Below are 25,873 nucleotides of genomic sequence, written 5' to 3'. Positions count from 1 at the left end.
AGTTGGAGTGCCAATAGCAGCTTTTTTAATAAATTTTTTTTAATGAGATCAAAAACTAGGGTGGAGGATGGGTTTAGTTTAGAACCTGCACTCTAGTTCATTATATTATCTTGAATAAATATCATTTTATCATTATAAATGTAATCTGATTGGTCCATGAATAGGTTCTCCATATTATATTAGATCAGTTATATTTTCCAATTATAACTATATTCTGATTGGTCAACGAATAACTTCAAAATCATTAAAAATATATTTTTAAATATGAGGATTGTTTGATGGGTTAGTTTTGCAAATAAGGATTAGTTTTTGCTACTTTATTATTAATTAATGGAGAGAGTAATCTCCAAATCAATATGATTTGATTGGCCCTTCCTTTTTCTTTATAGAGCTACTATTGCCACACCAAGTTTTACAAATAACACACAAATTCTTTTGTATAAATTACCAAAGAACTGCAGACAGTTGGTGTGGCAATTATGAGCTATCATGCTTTTGATTCTATTAATTAAGAATTTAAAAATAAATAAATATCTACACACACATGTAGCTGTATGATAATCATGTTTTTGTCTTAAATATTAAATGAGGCTTTTGTGAGGCTTTTATAATCTCAGCATTTGCAAGTTTCTTTGAGTGGGTCTCAGGCCAGTGGTGGTTCACAATTTTATTGATTCAAATATTACTTAACCCACATGTGATTTATGTGATTAAGTTGAAATAGAATGAGTGAAGAAGAAGGTCGAAGGTTAAGCGAGACTGTCAAATGAGGAATTGCAATTATTTATATAATTCATAAATATTGCACCAAAATATCGTGTTAACTCATGCACAATTAAATTCATTTAATGAATTTGATATAATTTTTTAGTTGTGAAATTTAATTTATGTTGAATGATAATTTATATTGACGATAGGTTGGTGGATAAGAGTTATAATCATGTTCAGGTTGTAATTATGTTTGCATTCATGTCGTGTTACTTGTTTGATAAATTGGTTGGGAACGGATTATAAGGATTTGACACGATTATTAAACAAGTCCGATAAAATTTCAGAATACCCTTACCTCAACACAAACATGACCCATTGGCACCTCTTGTTAGAACTTGTCTTGAGCTCGCAAAGATAGGGCCGAACTAAAAAAATTTCAAATCATTACCATTTCATAGCATGATTTAAAATATCAATTCGAAGAAAAGTCATATTGCCATACCATTTGTACTAAAGCCACTTCAATTCATATGTAAATCATGAAAGAATTAGCAGATATCTTGGCGTGGTGTTAGCAAAAGTTGGTGTGACTCCTATTATCTCATCTTCTTCACAAATGATATCAAGATAATTCAAGTGTGAAATCTTATCTCAGATTTTCAAAATCATGATCCATGATAGACACCCTAAACCCTTAAAAGTAGTCTAGATAAAACCAACAACACCATTCAAACATCTTACATATATATATATATATATATATATATATATATATATATATATATATTTTCAATTAAAAAAAGTAATATTATTTTAATTTAGATGTAAAATAAACAAATAAATTAAAATATTTGTATACTAAAAATTTGTCCATTGAAATGAAAGAAAAGATGGGTCTCGTTACAATTAAGGAAAATGGGGGCCCACCCTCTACAAAAGGCAAAATAAATAGATCGGAGTTGATGTGAATTGTAAAGTGCCTCCCAAATTAAGTAAGCAAACAGACCCTTAACCCAGCATTTAGCTTCTCCTACCAGATCCTCTAAATCAAATCTGTAAGATTTTCATAATAATGGGACCGTTGAAAAAACCTGCTCTTTCATGATGACACCAAGATTTGACTCGTTTCCTTTTCTTTCTCTACAATTTTTTTCCTTTTCTACTCAACCCTAAAATCCTCTACCCTAAACCCTAATTTTCCCTAATGAAATTATTTGGTCCATTGACAGTCTTTAATCAAAGTTGACCTCATGAACTTTGTCTAATGGTTCTCTAGTCTAGGATAAGATCTGATGTCACCGACCCATTATCTATAAATCCAGAACAAGGGATTTCTTAGAGATTCGCAATCATGAATCAGAAAGATCATCCAATGGTCTCTTCTCCTTTTAACCCACCATTTGCATGTTCATGGATAACTACCATTCCCTCTGAATATTTAGAAAATGTATGATTGTAAAGAAATTGTTTTCGAGGGAAAATGAATTCCATTGTTTGATTGCACGCTTGGAAATATTTTGTGTCCAAAGCTGAAAATCACTTTTGGTAGGAAACTGAATTCTTGGGAAAATAGTTGTACATGTGAAAATCACATTTTTGAAAAATATCATTATTCAGTTTCACTGTTACTATTCTTCCTATGAACTCAAATTCTCTTGAAAAATAAATTTCCATGCAATCAAACCACCTCTTGAAGTCTTTGGATTTCAGTGTGTTTGGCTACAGGATTAGCCTTGCCATCTTATCTATATCATCCCCTAAGAGTAAGAGATGAATAAGAAACTGCAGTTTGAATTAATAGGCAGGGCAGGGCAACAAGCCTGTTTTCATATGGAATCAGCACCCACGGAGTCCAATTTTGACTCCGTCAAGACAAACACATCCAAACCAATTATGATGTAAATTATGTATATATTAAAAAAAAAACCATATTAATATAAAATAAACAATTTAGATTTTTTTATTATATAGATTGATAGATGCTATCATCACAAAATCTCATTTATACTAATCACAAGATAGATCTATCAAAGGGTGCTTTGTAATCTCCAAAATATTAATTAATATTGCATGATTGCATCAACAATTGTCGGTCACCCTTCTCTCATATTTAGCATCTTAAAAATATTTAAATTATACTATACTCAACCAAGTTACCAAAGAATCCAACCCAATTTTTACAAAAACTAGAACTAATAAACTCAATTTTCGAGGAAAGATTCACAATTGAAAATTCACTCAGTAGCCAATAAACCTGCTCCGAATCCCTAAAATCTAGTTTTTAAGCCTGACAACTTCCATCACATGCAATTCTTTGAAAGAAGAAACATCTTCTGTTCCTTATGACTTTGTAAATTATAGATCAATTTTCATACCAAGACTCAGAAATTTAAAAAAAAAAAAAAAAATTAGAACAGAATTATTGAATTCTATCTTGGCATCATAGGCTATTCTAGCAAGAATGGGATTGGAACCCAAATCCTTCAACTAGGCTTGATGCTAATGATGATGAAGTGGACATCCCAAAACTAGCAAGCTTGGGAAATCCCAAAAATCATAGATTCCTAAACAATCACCAAGCAGACTTGAAAAAAAAACCTGCCGTAGGCTCAAAATTTTGAGCTGAACAGCTCGAAACGAGTGGAGCAAAAGTGTAGCTTGGGAGGCTACCTATGTTCCACGAAGTCATGAGTTCAATAACCATTTGCACCTATTTGAGTTCCTGGTATCATAAAAATATGCTTATAACAAAGAATAAATCTGGAGTTTGGTAAATTTATGCAACAGACTTCTCAATATTTGTTATTTTGGATCCATACAAACAGTAAGACCGACGTTGCAATCGCTGGAACTTTAGCATGATTCAACACCACTATTTTATCTCCCAATATTTTCCAAAAGGTGGAGAGCCCAAATATCAAAATCCACTCTCTATCGTAACAAGGGAATATTTAATCATCAAGATTCAGCAAATTTAATTATCAAGATTCTAAGCAAGATCAGATATGCTAGTGAAAAAGATGACTTATCTTTCTACCTTACTATTTGTGCATTTCGTTCTGCTGAGGTGAGCAAAGGTTGTGTTGGATATTGGTTAGAACTCTATTGAACCTGAGGTGAAATAGACCAAAATCCACAATCTATGGGAAACTTTTAGTTGGTTGATAGTGATGCATTTAGGGTCAGACCCCCTCTAAGATGGGTGTAGAACTGGAGCAGTCCATAGCTTTACTTTCTTATCGATACCAGCTGTGGCTAGAACCATCGTGGGTGCACCCCCTGCAATAAAACATTATGATATGAGGATAAAAAGTTACATACATTATATAAAAGAGGAGTAGAATATCATTCTGTGCGGCCACCCATCAAGTGTATGGGTTATTCATTCATGTAAAAGATCTGAAAGTCAGAAACATGCAACAAAATTTCCAGACTATGTGTAACTTGTCACTAGGATATAAAGGTAACTTACCCATTGGAATAGTCCTAGGTGACCACGTAATGCCTGTAATATCACCTGCATCATAAATGGGAATTAGTACAAAAATTTGCATACCATGGTACTACTTCAGCTACATCTTCACATAATCATAAAACATAAGGAAAAAATGTTATGCGAATAGTGTGGAAGTGCTAATTCGACAAATGATGTGGCACTTTAAAAGATCCATTAATTGTGTCCAAACAAGTACTTATACAGTTAGTCGAACTTGGCAGTAAAGCTTCTATGCCAACAAAGTTAAACCTTCATGTGCATAGATAGAAGTTCATATATACCGTCTATGCCACCATTCAATGAAGACGACCCACCAATCCAAAGAGTCATCTATGTGACATTGGGCCAATTTCAAGACCCGTGAATTAGACTTTCTGGATTGTTGCTCATATTTCATCAACTAGACAAACATGGGTAATAGATCTTTTAGTTGTGATCATCTTGTCTTCTTATAATAAATTTGCGCTTATCAAAAAAATAAAAAAGTTGTGAATGTGATTGACTGAAAATAATAAAGAACAAAATTTATAGTGAATCAGATAGCTGACATAAACCCTCTGATGTCCGAGTTCAAGGTTGGTCTGTGAGCTAATGTTGAAGGTAGAGCCAGGAATGTATATGAATGCTTTCAACCTTTTTTTTTGCTAATCGAATGCTTTCAACTTATATGCTGTTTTGTTTTAGGGTGTATACTTGTTTATGGGTAAGTTTGTTCTTGTATATGGAAGCGAGTGAGCATGGGTGCCCGCAAGCAAACAGTCAGAGATAACAAAGCTAAACAGAACTCTTTAAGAATGGATGTAGGATCCATTTCAGATCTACTAGCCATATGCAAGCATTTACAGCAATTTTTTTACAAATAAATTTACTTCTACATTTGTTTGATTAAGGGAAAATATTTCTTTGCAGTATGTAATGAGAAAAAAGATGTTCACAGCAAAGATAAGGGTGGCAACAACAAACGAATAAACTATAGCATACCCTCATGTGCTTTATCAGCTGTATCCAAAACCTCCCCAGTTTCAGCACATAACCATTGCAATATTGAACCATTGGTGGCTGCCAATATCTTCCCATCAGGTGAAATATTGAGATGATCATAATGCAAAACAGAGCCATTTGCATCATGAAGTGGAATTGGAAACACCTTCAAAGTCTTCGGGTCCTCGTCAAGATGATATCGAACTACCAAAACAGATAAAAAGGGTAAGGGCAACAGAATAAGGTACTTATTCTTACAAGAAAATAGTAAAAGAATGACATCCAGTTCACCAACAGACATAGACTATACATCAGTATTTGTTTAATTGAAAGATGGATCGAACTTCTTCAAAAAAACGAAATCCTTCACAGTGAGAATTCAGAGAAAAACAAAGGTGAAACACCATGGATAGATTCATGAAGATTCTCCCCAAATAGGAATATTGTGGCACTTACAAGAGCTAAATTAATCTTTTTCACATGTAATTGAGATATTTACATTAGTCGCCCAAGTTTAATTATCAGAACATGATCATTATGAGGGTCTGATGCTCCAAAATTTCACAAGTAATTGAGTGGTTTCCCATCCTCTGCCTAACCACGAAAGGAGAAATTCATAGAGCCCAAGACTTAGTTCAATGGATCTTATTATTGAGAAACTGAAATATGGGAGAACTGATTCTGGCTACACTCTTATTTTCTTTCTTGGTTAAAACTTTAGGCAACATAATTGAATATGAATCATACTACAGTTTTTTATATATGTAATCATGTGTCACTAGAGAGTATTAAATATGTATGCGGTAGACTATTATGTGTCCATGTAGAAATTCAGGAATTTCAAATGGAATATATCTTGTTGATTTGTCCACTAAAACCTCTACTATTTTCAAGCAACATGTTTGTTATTTATATTGTCTTTTGATGATAATAAATAGTCACTACACCTTCTCAAAGCTATTAAGCAAGGAATGTAATTATATACATAAAATATAAGTACTGCATAATATCAAATTGATTAGATAGAGAGGATCAAGAAGAGGAATACAGGATCAGATCCAGCATACCGTTGATATTCCATATTCTTATGGTACCATCCTTAGATGCTGTAATGATTTGCTCTGAATTTGGAGCAAAGCATAACCACGTTACCGCACTCTGAGCATCAAAACAAAACACTTATTGCATGAGGAGCAATTTAAGATCAGATAGGACATTTAGACACGTTTCAATAACATATTTTAACAAAGAGTATAAAATTATTATAAAAAAAATGAGAAGAAAAAATCCCAAGAGAAAAAATGAGTAGAAAAAAAAATAGGAGTCCACCAAGTAAAGGACATTGATAGAATCCATATATCAAACTAAGGATGAATCTCTCATCCACAATAAATAGATGATTTCGTTGTCGATTCATAATAAAATAAAATGTGAGCTATGTAATTGAAATAGCATTGAGATTAGGGCTGGCAATGATAAGAAATTTATCCGACATCCAATCCGATCCAATTCGAAAATAGGATTCGGATCATCATTTTTCATTTACGGATCAGATTCGTATTTAAATCACAGATCCGATACATTTTTCAGAACGGATTTGGATCAACCCCAATCCAATCCAATAAAAACCCGGTCCGAATTTAGTTATACCCTTTTTTTAAAACAAAGTTATTATTACTACCTCCTACGGATCTTGTCTATTTAGTTCTCAAATTAGGGGTGCAACTTTTAATTTTCTTTGGATATTTAAACTAATGTCGGAATTTAATGGTGGTGTAGTTATGGATGGAAATTGGTGATGGATAGATCTGTGAGATTTAGTATGAGTTGAGAAATTGGTGGTGTAATTATGGATGGAAAGAAAGACGTGGGATTTAGTATGTGTGAGGAGGTGGAAACAAATGGCAGTACAGAGTAGAGAGAAACGATGGGACTCTTCTTGATCATCCTCCTCCCTGCACCCTGTGTAGTCACGAATCTTTGCTCATCCTCTTCTTGCAAACATGTTGGTGGCGTAGTTAGGGTGTAATCATGAATCTATGTTCAAATTTTAGGGTTTCTTTTTAACAATTTAGGGTTTGGAAGATTGGGGAAGAAATATTAATCCGATCGGATCAGATTTGGATCATAGGGTAAAATTTTCGGATCGGTGTCGGGTTGGTACCGAACCAATCCATTGCCAGCCATAACTGAGATAGTACATGTTCAACTCCAATAGATATTCTTCTTATATTATTTAAAAAATAATATCAATCCAAGCAATATGTATGGAATTATACTGCAAATAATCAGTAAAAATGGTTAATAAAATTGGCATTTAATTTCCACCAAATTAAGTAAAACATTACCTGCTTAATGTAAAGTATTGAACAGTCGATGAATAGAATCTCACCTTATGCCCCTTAAGTTGCATAGCTTTTGTAACCTCCTTCACTGAACCATCCTTGGAATATACTATCTCCCACACCTACCAAAGAAAATTATAAACCAAAAAAGAAAAAAAAAAAAAAAAAAAAAAAACTGTTAGTTGAGAAAAGTTAGCACCATGATACAGTGAACAACAGTAGTTAAAAAGAAGCACAAGAAAGGTAAATTTATTAATTCAAGAGCAAGCAATTAACAAATCTGTTGACAAGATCATCAGAAACAATTTATTAAGAAAAAAAGTATGGGACTTGATATCATATAGATAGAGTGCTAGAACATCTATTTTTGCACAGCATTTTGAATAGTAAACTAATAGAAGAATATTGGTAAAGCTGTTTTCCCCTTTCTTTCTTTACCTGATAAGTAACTGATTTTGTTAGCAATTTCCTGAAAGCTTTTGAAGAAAACAAGTCCTCAAGATATAATGGCAATGAACAGGGAATTAGATATAAGGAACTCAGCTGGGTGATCAAAGGCTGTATATTGCTTTAAAGGTTGCTCGGATAATTTCTCAAACACCAATATAATTAGGGGAGAGGGCACTTAGTTCAACTCCTGATCTATTTTCCCCATAAAAGAGCGCTTCATAGTTATTCCAAGGATGAGCAGAGACCAAGTAATATGCAAGTGCAGTTGTGATTATATGTATGCAATTGCGTAAATATGTGCATGCTCCGAGCAAGATTTTTGAACTTCTAATTTTTAACAGATCCAACATGATGTCAAGTAAATACTAGGAAACAAATAAATGCCAACAAAAACCATAGAAACTTGACTTTTAAGAATTAACAAATTTTACTTCATCAAGTATTGTTGTGGTACCCAGACAAAAGATTGTAGAGTAAAACCACCTTCACATCAGCAGTAAAAGCTGCCGCAGCAATAAAACGCCCATTTGGAGAGATAGTGGCCATGGTGTTTTTGAGCTGGTTTGTGTCAGCATGCCCCAAGATTTTCCCACTTTTTCCATGCCACAGTATAATATCAGTACCTATAACATAACAGATAGATCAAATGAGATTATATGGAATTGAGTATTTACAGAGGATAAAGCAAACATTACAGATCTTCTAAGTATGAAAACACTCTTCCCCACAACCAACATAACATAAAAGAGAATAAGGGAATGTAGATGGATTGATGAAAAGTAAAATGATGTAATAACCATAGCCAGAAACGTAGGCCACAGATTCCCGATCAGTTAGAGAGCAAATATGAGGTTTACGTCAAAGTGTTCAAGGCTCAGATTCAATGGTATAAGAACTGGAATTTATTTGGCTGCCTATAGGGGAGAATTGATATACCACAAAATTATCAAAAAGAAGATTGATATAGAAATATTCTCCACACAAGCAGCAATAATCAAGAGGAAGGTGAGCACATGTAAAATTCTCTCAACTTAGACATTATTTCATTTCCCCACATTTTGAAGTAAAGTTTAGAGATATATAATCCACTCAATCTTTCAATGTACAATCAAAAGTATGGAAACATCAAGGGCTTGATAGATTGTAGATGGTGCAAAATTATTAAGTTCAATAAAGAACATTATTAAGTTTTACAGTGTAACTGGAAATAAATATTGTCATTATATATTCTACTAAAGGTGGCATGTGCATGTGCAGACACACATGTATCAAAAGGCCTTATTTATAATTTAAAATATTGATTAAAGGGTTTTAAAAAATTATATAGTAAAAAAAGGATATTTTTAAAAAGTTTGAAAACTAATCAACGTGATTTTAGGAAAGTGCAGTTGCAATTTTCTTGGTTTTTGACCAAATGACCCTCATTATATTACGTTTAAATGTTAAGGAGACGGTATTTTTGGAATCCAAATTTTGGGTTTGAACCACTTCTATTCCGCCTTCTCTCATTATAATAGTAAAGATATGTACCTTCTGAGCACGAAGCAATAATTGTACTTCCATCAGCACTGCCATAACTTGCAGTAGTTCCAACTAGAGTAAGGATGGCTCTTTTGTCATGGACCTTGTGGTGTTCCCATTTGATTTCTGGTAAGGGAAGCTTGGTTTGCTGCTTAGTTTCATTAGCAGAATTGGCATTTCCTTCTCCATACATGTGTAAAGAAGAACCAGAAAGGGATTGAGCAGCCACAACCAAAGATGACGCTCCATCAGAAAAGACAACTGCAGTTGGATGACTTCCAGCGTGCAAGTTAATTCTGAGAAACCTGTGTAGAATTTAAAGAATGAATCATGAAGGAAGAACTTGTGAACCATCCTCAAAAGTGTTCAAATAGAAGTAATGAGGCATAAAATAAGTGCTATATAATCCATACTTGAAACTTTTACTAGAAACATCTTCCAACTTAAACACCCTGACCACTCCATCCACACAAGCTGTAAACAATATAGAACTTCAATGAGGAAGATAAGCAATAACTGATTCATCAAATTTGGCAATAACTGAAAACTGGTTGTAGCTATGTTAGTTGCGAGTTGAGAACCAAGGAAGAAGAAAAGCACTTGGATATCATTTTGTGTTAGACGTAGATCAACTCTTACATTTTACTCCCTCCTTTGACAATGTCAGCCAACAATTAGGCAGATTTATTAGCTTGAGATGATTTTGTAAAATAAATGCAACAAACTTTATTTTGTGCTCATAAATTAGTAAAACTTAAATCAACAAGAATCAAAGAAAACTAAACACAACTGAAAATAAATATCTAATCGATTCTACTGTTATAAATGTATTGAATGGAAATTTAATTGAATTGAATTTGTAATTATATTGTAATTGTAATAAATCCAATTGAAATAGTCTTTTAAAGGGAGGTGGTTGCAAATTTTAATGCTACTTTTTAACAGAACAAAATATAGAAAATGATAATAAAATAACAGAAGATTAAAAAGAAAAATGGTAGAGTTCCCTAAGATGGTATAACAACAAATACTCATCCAAGTATATAATAAGAAAAACTTTGTTTTTAAACCTTTTTAATAAAAAATAAGAGAAAATACAACTCTGACTTGTTTCCTCGAAAAGACAATTGTTGTTGTTCCCAAAGATTTACCATTTGTTCTTTGATCCTTTTCCTATGACTTTTCGGAGTACAACACAATACCTTGTTCTTGGCTCTCAAAAACTGTGTTGGTTTAACTTCAAAATTTTGGAGGAACCCTCCTCGTAACATGACACGCAGCTTTTTGTGTTTATTTCACGCCCTGTTTTTTCGTTAATATTTGGGATACCTCCTTGGAGACACCACATGCAATCCAAAGGAGAGGATTCTACTTTGCTATTGTTGGACCCTCTTCGTTCCCGGAGGTCGCAATTTGGGGGCCTAGAGTGCCTTCCAAGGTGGCGTTCTTTATTTGGACACAGAGTTGAGACTGATTCAGACTATGGACTTCTTGACGTGCAGAGGTTTTTGCAGGGTTAACTGTTGTGTGTTGTGTTTAAGAGATATGGAATCCGTTGAGCATGTCTTGTTGCATTGCAAGGTGGCGGCAGATGTGTGGTCATTTTTTGGCTTGTTCAGCATGTCTAGATGCCTACCGGGATCTGTGAGGATATTATTTGAGACTTGGCTAGTTGTTGGAATCTATGGAGCCTTACTTATTTCACAATCTGTTGGGGCCTTTGGTTGGAACGCAATAGACACATTTTTGAAGGAAAAATATTGGACTACCAATCTATTATCTTCTCAATCTTAGTACTTTTGTTCTAGTGGTCAAAAGTTTTTAAAGAACTCAGGGATGTAAGGTTTGATGATTTTGTAGTGAGATTGGAAGGGGTCTGTATTTCAAGAGAGTAGACACTTTGTACTTGTTTGTGCAAGGTTGGTCATCTTGACCAACCTTGCTTTCATTTATGAATTCTTTGCTTATCAAAAATAAAAGGAGAGGGTTCTACCAAAATTTTGAAGCGGGCTGGGCACTTCAAAGATTTTTCCACAATTATCCTTTAGAACATCATGCTCAACATGTTGCCTTGGCCAAAATCGATAAGTCTTATTTCATTTATTTCAGATTCAATTATTATATTTCGGGTTGCTCATCTTTTTACACTTTTAGTTTAATTCCCATTGAATTATGAATTATCTATGCCTACTTCAAGCATGGTTTTAAAACTCGTTTTGACGTCTCGTCCATGAATGAGACCAGACGAAATATCTGATTTATTTGAGTTATCTAGGACGAGATTTAATATAAAAAAATCCTTAGAATTAGAACAAACCATGTCTTTGAGACAACTTGCCAACTCATCTCGTTGGTGGACAAGATGAGTTGTCTCGGACTAGATTTAAAACCATGACTTGAAGGGAATCTCCGTTTGAAAATCTATCTGTTATTGATTTATTATCCAATTATTTGGCTGGTCAGCTTGTCCATTTGATTAATGAATTTTACTTATCAAATTTTTTTTTTAATTATTGATTTATTAATTGATAAAAGTTACTATCGATTGTTTGTTACAGTGAGTAATTAGATTGAATTATAGATTTAAAAAAAAAAAATTCTACCTGTCGCCAAATTCCGTCCATCCGATGAAAAACAGAGAGCCGTCACTGAATCTCCATGACCTTTCAAAGTATTTGCATCCAAGGGATGATGCCGTTTGATTTGATCCTAAAAATTCCCAACAAATGAAGATAAATAAACCCAAAAAATAATAATAATAATAATAAAGATAAACCCTAGAAATTTCAAATTGATGGAGATCAGTAAACCTAAAAACCTTACAAACTTGAAATTCATAAAGATCAGTAAACCAATAGCCCTATAAATCTGAAATTCAAGAAGATCAACAAACCTTGTCCAAAGCATGCGAGTGAGATTTCGAATGTGGTTTCTTCGAGATCGATTGAGGAGGCCTTTTGGGTTTCTTAATCGCATTTGCTTCTGGTTCTACGATCGTCTGGACATCGGATCTTCTTTTGCGGAAGTAATCAGAGAAGAAAATAAGAACGAGAGCAGATCCGATTAGAATAGATAGAATCGAAATCGGAAGAACTGAAAACCCTAGAAATGTTGATTGAGGATTCATTTTTTTTTTTTTTTCTCTCTTTAAGTTTAGATTTAGATTTGATGGACTTCGATCAGGTGAAGTTTCAGAACTGAAGAGATGGCGTGGGCGAGGCGCAGTTTATATAACTGTGTAAATCAGTGGCGCAGGATAGCATTCGAATAAGATTAGTATGAGCTTAACTAGTGGCGCGTTATTCGTGTTCGAGTCGAAAGACCAAAACGGATCGGTCTTGGGTCGTATAATGGTTGTCCATACCAAAATGTCCTCCTTGTATTTTAGTGAAAATTAGAGATATATCCCTGTATTTTCAAACTGATGACATATCCCTTGACTTTGGTATTGCATGAAATACAAGTAAATGACCAAAAAGCCCTCGTCTTCAATCCCAACACCAACAGTTATGCCAGCGTGACTAGGGTAATCGGGATTGAAAATTTACAGCAATCGAATTCTCAAATTTCTAAGACGAAAATTTTTTTCTTTCTATTTTTTTTTTTTTCAAAGTTCTCTTAGCTTTTTGATCTACATCTCATGGCATTTGATCATGTTTTTTTTATGCTACATGGAACAATACAACATCAAACACAAGATAGATCTGTCAAAGAACAAGGGCATTTTGGACTCTATATATCCATTCTTTTTTCTATTCAAATGTCAGTCCTTTGTCTATGTTTTCACATTGAAAATTCTTAATTTATAGAAAATATTTTACTTCTCTTAGTAAAATTTCATATTTTTCTTCCCAAAAATCTTCAAACTCCCCCAAAATCCTATATTATTTCCGAGGAGATGGATGCAAGTAGAATCTTTAGATGAAAGTAATTTCACTTGTGTCGAATAAATTTGTGATATAGCAATCAATAGGTATGATGGTGTGGTAATCTTTTAGCCCTTTTATAGCCATCTCGTCGCTATTTTCCACACATCATACAATTTTGGAAACAAAGAAAGTGCTTCTACATTTGAAAATGTAAATGCATTTTCTTATTGTTGTTTCTAACAATCCTTTAATAGAAATGATGAATCACTTCTAATGGTGCTTTTATTGTGAGATAGTGACATAAAATAATAAAATGACGATGTAAAAGTAAGATGGTTAATCGAAATTGGAATCGAAAACTCCAATTCTGGATATCTTTTTATTGGAATTGATTAAAGTCAAGTCTAAAATGGAATCGAATCGATAGGAATTAGAGCCATTAAGTTCTATTCAATGGGTACTCACAAGTACCAAGAACTGATTTATTTTGTCATTTCTTTTCATATTATAAATTGTCAGATTTTTAGAATGTAGATACGTGGTTTTCGCCATTACGACGACCACATCTACTAAAATTTAGAGTCGCCACCATTTATGTTGTAACTGGGTGTGAATGGTCACCCGAGATACATTTTTGACATTTTAGTGACTCACGATGGATAAGGGGTAATCAAACCTTGAGATTTAGGTAAGCGGCTCGGTTGAAAAAAATGAAAGGTGTTAGGCACCCTTTTCTCCCCGTCAAGTGGCGGTAACCTCAAAGAACTCGATTATTTGATTTTTAAAAAAAGCGAAAACATAAAGTGTCACGTGTGTGCATTTGTACCCTAAGTAGGGATTTACTTTCGACTCGATCATAGGATCATCTTATTGAAAGAAATGATCATAATGGATCATTTGCCTTGAGGTCCATTTAAAACAATGTGAAGAGGAGAGGGGATGATAGAAGAGGGAGGAGGAGAGGGTAGAGAGAGATATGGGGGTTATTTTTGTTGCACCCACCTTGAAGCTTCAAGGTTTTCTTTTCTGTTCTCTCCTTCCTTCTTCTTCTCCTATGTCTTCTTGAGTTGAATCTTTGGTGAGTTATGAGAATGTAACTCTTTTGAGGTTAGTGTGAGAGAGTAGTGAAGAGATGAGTAGAGAGTTGAGAGTGAAGAGTAGAGTGATTTTTGTGAAACTTTGTAAGAGATTTTCTTAGTGAGAGTTGGGAACCATTTTTGGGAAAAGAATGGGGTATTTATAGATGTTGAGGGGTTGTTTTAAGGATATAATGGGGTACAGTGGGGAATAGTAGAGAATGACATATGTTTTAAAGGTGGGGGGTATGAAATTATGAGTTGGAAGATGGGTAATTATGTAATGAGGGTAAATGGGTTGTGTTTTGATCCAAATAGTTTGGATCTTAACCAAACCATTTGGGTGGAGTGTTTGGGGAGGTGAGATGATGGGTGTTTAAGATGATGGTTGATTGATTGAGTAGTATTTGGTTTAAGAGAATGGAGGGTGTAAGAGGGTGGTTGGGAGGATGAGGAAGATGGTGACATGTGGCAAGATGTGTGGATGTTAGAGATTTAGATTTAATTGATGGGAGATGTTGAGTGTTTAATTTGAGAAAATAGGTGTAGGTTTAGGTTGTAGAGATATGTTTATAGGAAATGATGATGGTAGATTAGGAAGACGTATGATGATGATAGGTTAGGGGGAGGTGTGGGTTGGAAGTGTTTAATTTAAGAAAATAGGGGGTTAGGGAATTATGATGGTAGGTTAGGGGGGTATAGGTTGATGGTGTTTGATTTGAGAGAATGAAGGTTTATAGGGAGTAATGAGAGTAGGTTAGGGGAGGGTGTGGGTTGATGTGATTTTTTAGAGAAAAGGTGATGTGGGTAGTTAATGTTTTAGAGAAAGGTGATGGGGTGGGTAGTTTGATGAGGGAGGTGAGAGGGAGTGATGACATGTGTCATCTTTTGATGATAAAAGAGTGATTGGTTGATGTGGGTTGTGATTAGTGGGTTATGGTTGTGGGTTGGATATGAATTGGATATGGGTTTGGGCATTGAGCTTAGACTTTAGGAGAGGTTTTGGATTTTGTGAATTGATTTGGGGTTATTTTGGATTGGGTTTTTTTTATGGTGGGTAGGTCATAGGGTTTTAGGTGACATGAGATTGAATTTGGGTAGGGGTAAGGTGGGAAATTGGTTTTTGTAGATTTGAGGGTTCATGGGGTTTGAATGGGCTTAGGGTGCTTGCAAATTTGGAGGTGGAGCGGTGAGAGTAGAGAAGAGGTAGGCATCCCAAGTCTCACATTTTTTCATTTTTTTATCTTTTTAGGATTTTTAAGAATTATTAGATCGATCAAAATGTCACGTGTTGGCAAATTGGGCTTTTTAGGCCCGTTAAAGAATTTTATCGATTTTTTGGATACAAACACGGAGTGGTGAAGGTTGGGACAGCATGGGATAGGTCCAATCCCTTTGGTGGGTCCCTTAGACCATTAGAAGGTCTCAGAGGCCTCGATTCGATCAAAAAGTCACTTTTTAGTGATTTGGGCCTTTGAGGTCCGTTGGCAAATCCTATTGAAAAATTAATATTTTTGAGTCCTTTCGAGTGTGGGCCCGCTCAAATTATTTCTTTTGGAGAAAAAAAATGGTTTTGAAAATACAGTCTTGTTAGTCATTTTTACCCAAGGAAAGTCATTACAAACATGAGGCTCGGTAAGCTCAAAGATCATTGTCCTTAAAGTGTACATTCTTTGTTTCTCGTTGCAAATGCCCATCTTTTAGAATAGATTTTTGTGAAGCTAATATGCAGCATGATTTAGAAATAATGGTCTCAAACCTTTTTTTTAATATCACAAAGTCTGTTTTTAATGAGACCAGTAACTTGGTGATGGTGGGACTTGAAATTAAATCGATGGTATTGTCATCCATAAGTTTTGTTAAACGATGACCTTTCTGCCATTATGGCATGGCTGTTATTTATGAAAAACATGATCGCTTTATGTGCGGTCATTATTTTTTTTATTTATTTTCTTTATTACCGTTTGAACTTTTAGGGCATGTATGATTGTTCGGCAAACTTTAAGGAAAATTGTTTGCCATGGGAAACTTCAATTTAATGGTGTTTAAGTGCAAAACAAGTACAAAGAACAAGAATAATATTTTTCCGCATGTAATTTGCCTCTTGAGGTGGCAAATCTCCCCTAAGAAGATGATTTGCCACCTGGCAAAAAATTTGGATCTCATAAATACCCTCATTTTTCATGTTTAAATTTGATCTATGAAATATCATTTAAAATTGCAACAACTAGGCCTATAATCATGGTGATTAGTTTTCAAAATTATTTAAGTATTATTTCTTTTATTATATAATCTTTAAAAATCATTTAATTATAATTCTAAATTACAAATAAACCTTTTTGATATATGTACGATTTCTCATAGTGCTTTCTAATTTAATTAAAAAAGAGAAACACTTTCCTCACTTAGAATGTTGTTGAGCTCAAATGGATTACCAAGTTTGGCAATCAAACACCATAGCCCCCAAGATTTCATTTAAAACTCATATCCGATGAAGATAATAATAATAATAATAATTATTATTATTATTTTGGACTTTATCCTAGGTTTTGAAAATGGATAGTTATTGAACTCCCATTGAATTCTCAAATTTAAAATTAAAATTTAACGGTGAAAAATAACCTTTTTTAAGTCTGTTTTTTATTGTGAAAGATAAGTTCATAGATCCCTGTGGCATTGGATCATCTTTTTGGATGCCACAAGGTAAGCTCAACAACCCTAAAGCATTAATTCGTACTTAACCATTGAAAGAATTAATTCAAGAAATCAAGAAAAATATTTATTCGATGCAGAAAATAACATATCCTAACAATCAAACAATCCGATAATTGGACCTAGTTGGACTATCAATAAATAGATTACGGTCGATCTTGCAACAATCCGATAAGGATTGGATTGGACCTGTGATCCATCCAAGAAGTCACCCAATCGTTGGATTATTTTTTAGCAAGCTATAATTGTCACACCAATGTTTACTAATGCCACACCAATTTCTATATAAATCACCAAAGAATTACACAAAGATGGTGTGGCGTTATCAAAAGTTGGTGTGGCAATAGAAACTCTCAAATTTGATTATATATGAACAATGCTATCCAATGGTAATCAAACGTCCCTTAATACACAATATGATGGATCTATAGGGTCCATCTAGTTATCCATTAACCAAGCCCAAATCCATTAAGATATCAAATCCAACCGATAAAAAAAAGGTTATGAAGTCGGATCCTTATCCAAGCCCAAATCCCCAATGGAGATCCGATTGGAATGGAGCGGATATCAGGTCTTATCAGCGTGAGGGCTAACCCAAACGAGCGGCTAATTTTCAACCACGAATACCGCTGACCAAAGGCAATACATGTCGACGTGGATCGTTTTAAACCGTTAGTTATTTTAGTTTCCCTCGCTTTGCTCTTAACAGCGTCTCCTCTCTATAGTCTATACTCGTCTTCCCCTTTTCAGGAAATGAACATTAGGCACACTGCTCACCTTAGCACTTTCTACGCTCAATGCGCATTTTAGCATATAAAACACAACACCACCCATTTCTCTGCTTCGTTTCTTTTTAATGGCTCCACCATCTTCAACAACCCTAGTTCAACCAGGAAGAATTCGAATCCTCAAAGAAGGGCCGAAACTATTGGGCCGAGAAAATGGGCCTGTGGTCTACTGGATGTTCAGAGATCAACGGCTGAAAGACAACTGGGCACTGATCCATGCAATCGATCAAGCGAACAAGATTAATGCTTCTGTTGCAGTGGCGTTCAATCTCTTTGATCAGTTTTTAGGTGCTAAAGCTCGTCAGCTTGGGTTCATGTTAAGGGGACTACAACAGCTTCAGCGCAATTTAGAAGAAACCCTAGAAATCCCATTTTTCTTGTTTCAGGTGAGAATTAAAAGACCAATTAATGGCTCCTCTATATACAGTTATAAAACCAGAAGTCAGACTCGGTCTTTTGTAGTTACTGAGTGGAGTCAACTAGGACGAGTCAACCAGCTTCAGAAAAACCTTTTTTATTTTTTATTTTAAATTCGATAAATAATGCTTCAGGATAAAGCATTCAGAAATTTGTATTTGAATTTCAACTCGTTTGAGTTATTTGGGTCAACTCGGAGTCGACTCATCCGAGTCTTGGACTCAGTGGAGTGTAATAAGTTTTAGATCACTCGACCAAGTTCCATTAATAATGCTTCACTGTTAAAGATTTTCAGAAATTTTGATCTGAAGTCATGGTTTCCAATCCGGGGTTGACGTCGAGTCTTGTTTCATGGACGAAACCGAGTTAACTCTTCTTGGACGAGATAAAGCATTTAGCTCGGTTTATAATTATTTTTTTCATGTATATTTATATAAAAATAGTTATAGATTTTTTTATGAAATAGGGAAGATTAAAAGATGTTTAATCATGAATTCATATTTTATTAAGATAATAAATATTGAAATTCTAAAAATATATATATAAATTTTAATTAACATGTACAAAATCCCATTTGACTCATCTGAGTTTTACTGACTCGGACAAGATTTTCAACATATCGTCCCAGTTGTATTATTTATCTCGTGAGAAATGTGAATCATGAGACGCCATAAATCCGGCTGGTTGGTGAACGAAATTGAGATGACTTGGTTTCGGACGATATTTAATAACATATCTGAAGCATGGTTTCAAAACTCGTCCGAGCCCGAGTCGTCTCGGTATCAGGCATGAAGGGGGACAAATCAATTTTTCGGACGAGGTTTAAAACCCCACATTCATTTTTCTCATTTTTGAATGGGATGTCTCAAACATATCGGAAAACTCATCCGAGATGACACAGTATCTGCATGGACAAAACGAGACACGAAACCAAGTTTTAAAACCATGATCTGAAGTTCAACTCGAATATGTAATTCTGGTCAACTCGGTCTTGACTCATCCGAGTCATTGACTCAGTTGAGTGCTATGTTTTTAGCCCACTTGACCAAGTTGGCATCAATCTTCCTGCTCTGCCAACTGTGATATAAATTATTCAAAACTCATATTGGTTTTGTTCTGTTTTGGATAATTAGGGAGAAGCAATAGAAACCATTCCTAATTTTCTAAGAGAATGTGGAGCTTCGCTCTTAGTTATGGACTTTTCGCCTTTACGAGAAGTTCAGAGATGGAAAGAGGAAATCTGTAGACAAGTGGACGATTCAGTAGCTGTGCATGAAGTCGATGCACACAATGTAGTACCTTTATGGGTGGCGTCGAAGAAATTGGAGTATAGTGCAAGGACTCTAAGGGGCAAAATTCATAAGTTGCTTCCTGAGTATCTCATTGATTTTCCGAATCTTCAACCTCCGAATAAAAAATGGAAGAGCGAGTATCAAGTAATAGATTGGGAGAATCTCATTGCTGATGTTTTGAGGTTTGGATTGAGATACAATTTCATAGAAGTGAATTGGTTCTTCTTTAATTTTAATGTAAGACTAATCTGAATTTCGCTCAAACAGGAAAGGAGCTGAGGTTCCAGAACTTGAATGGTATGAATCAGGTGAACTTGCTGCAATGGAAGTGCTTTCGGGAAGCAAAGATGGGTTCTTGTCGAAAAGGTTGAAGAAGTATTCTACCGACCGTAATAACCCTTTAAAGCCGAAAGGACTCTCTGGGCTATCTCCTTACTTGCATTTTGGGCAGATATCAGCGCAGCGATGCGCTTTGGAGGCACGTAATGTTCAGAAAGTCCATTCTCAGGTTTGTGGTGTAAAGTTTGTAGTGTTTATTGCGAGACTTCGGTCGAATATTTTTTTACCCGAAATTCGAAACTACCCGTTATCCAATAAAGACCTAAGATTCCTAATAATAGACCAAAATCCCCTACACGATTAGTTACAAATGCTTTTTGACAAGCATTTGCCGCAATTGGTCGTGTGAACCAAAAACCTATTAATAGATACGAACACATTCCAACTAATTCCCAAAAAATATAAATTTGTATCAAATTTGAACTAGTAACTAATCCTAACATGGAAGTATTGAAAAAACTCATATAAGCAAAAAAAAGTCTTAAATAGGCTAAAATTACTTAGTTTTGTTTACTTAAACCTTAGGCAGAGCAATCAAACCAAGTTTGTTTCTCAGTATGTTTGTATACATGTTTGTTTTCCTCACCAAGTCAGTGAGTTTCTAATTTCTAAGATGAAATAGTTTTTCTTTCCATGTACCTGCCTTTTGAAGTCAGTGGATGCATTCTTGGAGGAGTTGATCGTGCGAAGGGAACTCGCGGATAACTTTTGCTTTTACCAACCTCAGTATGATTCCTTACAGGGTGCATGGGAATGGGCTAGGAAAACCTTGATGGACCATGCTTCTGATAAGCGAGAACATCTCTACACGTGAGTCAAGTTGCTTTTTCTCATATTGGGGAATACATATGGGATAGTTTATGTTACTGTTGTACAAATGTCGTTTGTTTCCTGACATTTGCAATGATTTTGGCATTCCAGGAAAGAGCAATTGGAGAAGGCGGAAACAGCTGACCCGGTAAGCTAATGTTTTTATTTACATGAAAAGGTTGAATCCTAAAACGTAATTTCTTAATTAAATTAAGCTGCTAAGATTTTTTTCATTGGTTCTTGGTAAATTTTCTATTCATTAACATGGTTGCAACTCTTTTGCATTAAGTCTTTTCTTCTATAGAGCTACTCCATCTTCATTGTGTAACTAGTTGCACTTTTCAGTTGTGGAATGCGTCTCAGTTGGAGATGGTTTATCATGGAAAGATGCATGGTTTCATGAGGCAAGTAACTTCTTATGGTTTCATTTTCTGTAACGTAATCCTTTCACCTGATCCGTTATTTTCAGTTAAGTTATTTTCTCTTTGCAACGATTGTTTAATGTTCTAGTAATGTGGGAACAGGTTTATTTTTTAACTACTGTCTATGCTTCATTTTTTGGCTTCGTTGTTTCACAATGTTATATTTATCATTTTGTAAAGTTTTTCTTCAATCCGATTCACATATAACACATTCCGTTATAAAAACATAGTTTTGGCCTAACTGTTGCATGGAACTTAATGTTGTAATACTTCGACACATAAGTAAAGCTCATATAACATCAAGTATAAATGGATCTAATAGATTATTTTCAAACAATTTGTCTCCTTCATTCATGTTTTGGACCTCTAGTTATCAATTTTTTACGCCTTAACTAAAATAAGCTTCTTCTCATTCTACCTTGAAGGGGAACCGTATGCAACCAAGAAACAACCTCCCTCCCCCATCTTCCATTTTTAAGATATGGGCATGTCTGAAACATTTGAGCAATCCTCTCTCTCTCTCTCTATTTGTTTTTGTTATTCTTCTCCATTTTGCTTCTTTTTTTTTTTTCCCCTTTTAGAGAGAGACTGTATTTTGGACGAAAAGAAAAAGTCCCCTCTCGATCTTTTTTTCTGTTTTAGAAGAGGAGTTTTATATGTGCCATACAGAAAGTCCTATTCTTTATTTTTCCACCCCTCATGTCTTTCGCTATTTTTTTCTTATTTCCTTTGTTTATTGGTACCTCTCACATCCAAAGAAAAAGAAAATGGTAGTGGGCCTTGTTTTTATGTACATCTCCTATGCTTAGCCTTAGAGCATTTCCACCAAAAAAATGTTATAGTAGTTGAGGATCAAGTTGCAAAATAATCCTTTTTGGTTTTGCATTTCTTTTACTCTTATTCTTCAATTCTTATGAGATAAAGTAAATAATTTTTTCTTAGGCCTTGCCAGGATTCACCTCACCTTACCTCAAACAATTGTATCTCCAAGTTGTCACCAAATGCTCTTAACTATACTGGCATATCTCCAGAGTATGAAAAGCATAATATCTTTGATATAAAAGGACTAGTGAAAATAAAAATAAAGATCATGATATGCATTATATAACAATATTACATTATATAAAGGTACAATACATACAATATAAATACCCATCTTTGTATGCTTGTCATCTCGATACCCATCATTATATAAAGATACAATACATATAATATACATACAATATAGGTGGTGTGAGACTCTAGCTCTGTCATCTCAATACCCATCGTTGTATGCTTGCTCCTTAAAGAGGAATTGCTCGATTGATTAATGTCTAAGACGTACCGAGAACACTTATTCTTGGGATTTGGGTTTTAGGAGGAACTTTAACAATTGGGAATTAACCAAGGTGGTATCTCTTCTCAACCTTCTTAATAAAGTCCAGCTCATGGACAATGATCAGGACAAGAGGGAATGGGTCAAGGTTAAAAATAAGATATTCACTGTTAAATATTTCTACAAAGCCCTTCTCCCAAGGGAAGTCAATTTTTTCCCATCCTTTGCCATTTGGAAGAATCTTGTTCCGGCAAAAGTATCCTTCTTCACTTGGCTTGCCTCCTTAGGGAGGATTCTCACTTTAGACAATTTAATCTCTAGAGGATGGATTACTCCCAATTGTTGCCCCCTTTATATGAAAGATGGAGAATCTGTGGAACATATTCGTATTCATTGCTTCTTCTCAATTGGTATTTGGTCTTCTTTTCTTTCCTTGTTTCATATTAGTTGGATTCTTCCCAATAACTTTCGTTCTTTGTTAGAAGGTTAAGGCTTTAATATCTTCTCTCTCAAGAAGAGGCATTTGTGTTCTATTCTTCCTTCGGCCATAGTATGGGATCTTTGGAAGGAGAGAAACAACAGAGTTTTCAAAGGCAAGGAGATTAATGCGCAAATGGTGTTTATGGAGATCCTAGGGTGGTTGTTCTTTTGGACTAAGCTAAACAGGGAATTTTCCGAGGTTTTTTTTTTAAAGATTTTGTGTTTAGATGGGAAAGCTTGTGTAGCTCTTAGTATTGGTCCTCTTTGCTTGAGCTTGCTTTCTGCCTTATTTTTTCTTAGCTTTTATTCTGTTATTGTTTCTGTATTTTGGTTTTCTTCTTGGGGGCCATCTCGGCCTCCTTTGTTCTCTTTCTTTTCTTATAAGTCTTTGTACTTATCAAAAAAAAAAAAAAAAAAAAATTTACTAACATGATTAACATGTATCAAAAGGCCTTTTTTTTTTTTTTTTTTTTGGCATGAATTGAAAGCTGCATTGATATGAGGGATCTAACCCAAGAGGAAGTCCAAATAGAGGTGATTACATTTTTATAATTTTTGATGAGAACAGATGATAAATGATTCTCCCAAATATGAGCAAACAAACAAAGTATGATGAATAATACTATTTCTTTATGCTATGGCGTGTGCACTCATTCAATCACATATAATAATTACACTACGCTGCTTTTGTGGTTTGTCTTATTTGGCTTTGTTTTGTATGCTTTTGTGGCTTTTATTTCTTTCATTCATAAATTACTGTTGAGCCTTTTAGACGGTAAAGGACATGAGAATTTTTAACAGGATGTATTGGGCAAAGAAGATTCTTGAATGGACGAATGGACCGGAAGAAGCCCTCTCAATAGCTATATATCTAAACGACAAGGTACCTTCAACAGACCCAAATTACTTGTGGAAGATGTCTCAACTCTCAACAACCATGTTGAGCGTTTCAGGTCCCAACTTAGCTAAGTTGGTGAGGCTCATGAGTGTTGATACCACAGCCACTTACTACCGACCCTTACCCGCTTGCCTAGCAGAAAATAAAAATGTTAATCGTTTGATGTGTCTTGCAGTATGAAATAGATGGTAGAGATCCAAACGGATATGTTGGTTGTATGTGGTCGATATGTGGTGTTCATGACCAGGTTTGTATTCTTATCCATCCAAAAATAGAAAAAGTTGTATTCGTTATTGTCTTCCAAATTCTTAATTCAAAAAGTTTATTGTTGGTCTCCTATTTAATATATCTCAATGGGTTGTACAGGGTTGGAAAGAGCGACCTGTTTTTGGAAAAATACGATATATGAACTACGCAGGATGCAAAAGAAAATTTGATGTTGACGGCTACATAAGTTATGTTAAGGGGCTAGTAAGTGGAACCCATAAGAGAAAAGCTGGCAGCGAATCAAATTCAAGGTTCAAAGTCCGGAACGTAAACTGAATGCCAACAAAGGGAAAAGTCTCAAGCTTCACTTGTCAGAGGTGACCAAGTAAGAAAAACTGATATTTTTAGTCTTACAGAGAGATGCAAATCTTTTGGATAATGTAGATGCAAGTCTTTCAACAAGCAGTTGTTTAGTGATGCTAACAACCTCCCCATCGTCGTCAGGTTCTTGGGCATCATTTTTGGGAGAAGGCTTCGATGATGATTATTATTTCTATTATTGCAATTTTTGTTTGGGTGGGCAGTAATCATGGTTTACTTCTTTGCCGCTAGCCTTATTACATGATTCCCAGTTCCTCGCGTTAAACCATTCGCTTTGATTGGCAACTTCTAGTTATTAAATTTGATAATTTTGAATGTGATCTTTTACTACTCAATTCTAACTTCAAAGTATAGGTTTTTTTTTTCTTTTTTTTCTTTCTTTCTTTCTTTTAACAAGCCTATCCGGGGAATATCAAGCACTTTTGTGCTTATGAAAATAACAAATTTATACCTGTAATGACTGTTATCTACTCATATCAAATTCTTTATCTCTATTCTTGTTCTCTCCCTCTTAAGCTTCTACTCTTCAGACTTTTCTAAGATCGCCTGAAGTTGGGTTTAGTTTGGGTTATAAAATTGGAATCATGTAAATAATTTGACCTTGGAATCTAATGTTATGTTTTGTTACCCATAAAAATAAAAAATAAAAAGTTACCTTTTATGTGGATTATGAAATAATTCTCTTAATTAAAATTATTATTAATCAACTAAAATAAAATAAACAATAAAAAACAGAATAGGACTTGTTTCTTGTGTTTTAGAGAGTTGTCTCCTGCATTTTTGCAGTTTTTTTTGGTGTTTATAATATTTTGTTGTATCAACCGTAGAAATATGATCCCACTAAACAAAATTCTAATTCTAGATTCTGAAATCAATTTGACCAAAAAGAGATTCTGAATTTAATAAATTAATTTTATAATCCATAATCAAAATGTGGAATAATTATCTAACTAGAGCCCAGCGACATTAGATTACAGTCAACAAGGGAATCTTTAAAAAAAAAAGGAAAAAAAACTTATTTTGTGTCCAACAGAGGAGATTTGCTATTAATTATAAGGTGTTTAGCTGTTAAAATAAAATATATGAATTGCTTGCAAGAAGGAATGAGAGAAAATGTACCAACAATGTCTTTTCTACTATGTTAATATTTTGATTTGTACAAATTCCACTTGCAATAATCTTGACTTATTCAAACATTAAATTATGAGTTTAAAACGAAGAAATTAACCAGACGGAATGAGTAGTGCAATGTTCTAGTTGAAAAGTTGTAGAGGTTCAGATTCTTTATCATTACTAATCTCATCCACATTTGTTGATCTAAATCTTTGATGACCACAAAACCAAACTTTTGCCTATCTGACTG

The 25,873-nt window shown here is 34.4% G+C and overlaps 2 protein-coding genes across 4 annotated transcripts; one reads left to right on the top strand and one right to left on the bottom strand.

Annotated features, from left to right (window-relative positions):
* Nucleotides 1-3,453: 3,453 nt before the first annotated feature.
* On the bottom strand, nt 3,454-12,760 carry LOC147393514 (Transducin/WD40 repeat-like superfamily protein). Its single transcript, XM_086455896.1, has 10 exons — nt 12,398-12,760; nt 12,108-12,213; nt 9,918-9,978; nt 9,514-9,809; nt 8,467-8,606; nt 7,581-7,655; nt 6,256-6,346; nt 5,189-5,392; nt 4,184-4,228; nt 3,454-3,990 (listed from the first exon to the last, which is right to left on the bottom strand). Exons 1-10 carry the CDS (start codon nt 12,629-12,631, stop codon nt 3,905-3,907), a joined length of 1,338 nt encoding a protein of 445 aa, XP_086312022.1. The 5' UTR covers nt 12,632-12,760; the 3' UTR covers nt 3,454-3,904.
* A 5,133-nt stretch (nt 12,761-17,893) lies between these two features.
* On the top strand, nt 17,894-25,017 carry PHR1 (photolyase 1). 3 transcript variants are annotated; one of them, XM_086456603.1, is made up of 10 exons: nt 17,894-18,335; nt 19,500-19,840; nt 19,926-20,166; nt 20,650-20,807; nt 20,919-20,955; nt 21,153-21,211; nt 23,826-23,907; nt 24,098-24,169; nt 24,289-24,506; nt 24,634-25,017. In XM_086456603.1, exons 1-9 carry the CDS (start codon nt 18,018-18,020, stop codon nt 24,463-24,465), a joined length of 1,485 nt encoding a protein of 494 aa, XP_086312729.1. In that variant the 5' UTR covers nt 17,894-18,017; the 3' UTR covers nt 24,466-24,506; nt 24,634-25,017. The 3 variants fall into 3 exon arrangements, with proteins under 3 accessions (XP_086312729.1, XP_086312728.1, XP_086312727.1); XM_086456602.1 differs by having other exon boundaries at nt 24,289-24,514; XM_086456601.1 differs by having other exon boundaries at nt 24,289-25,017.
* Nucleotides 25,018-25,873: the final 856 nt, after the last annotated feature.

The sequence above is a fragment of the Akebia trifoliata genome, chromosome 10 (assembly GCF_017979445.1).
Source record: "Akebia trifoliata isolate Shusen 1 chromosome 10, ASM1797944v1, whole genome shotgun sequence".
Classification (NCBI taxonomy): Eukaryota; Viridiplantae; Streptophyta; class Magnoliopsida; order Ranunculales; family Lardizabalaceae; genus Akebia; species Akebia trifoliata.
The sequence above is the reverse complement of the archived record's forward strand: the minus strand, read 5'-3'. Positions and strand labels throughout refer to the sequence as shown.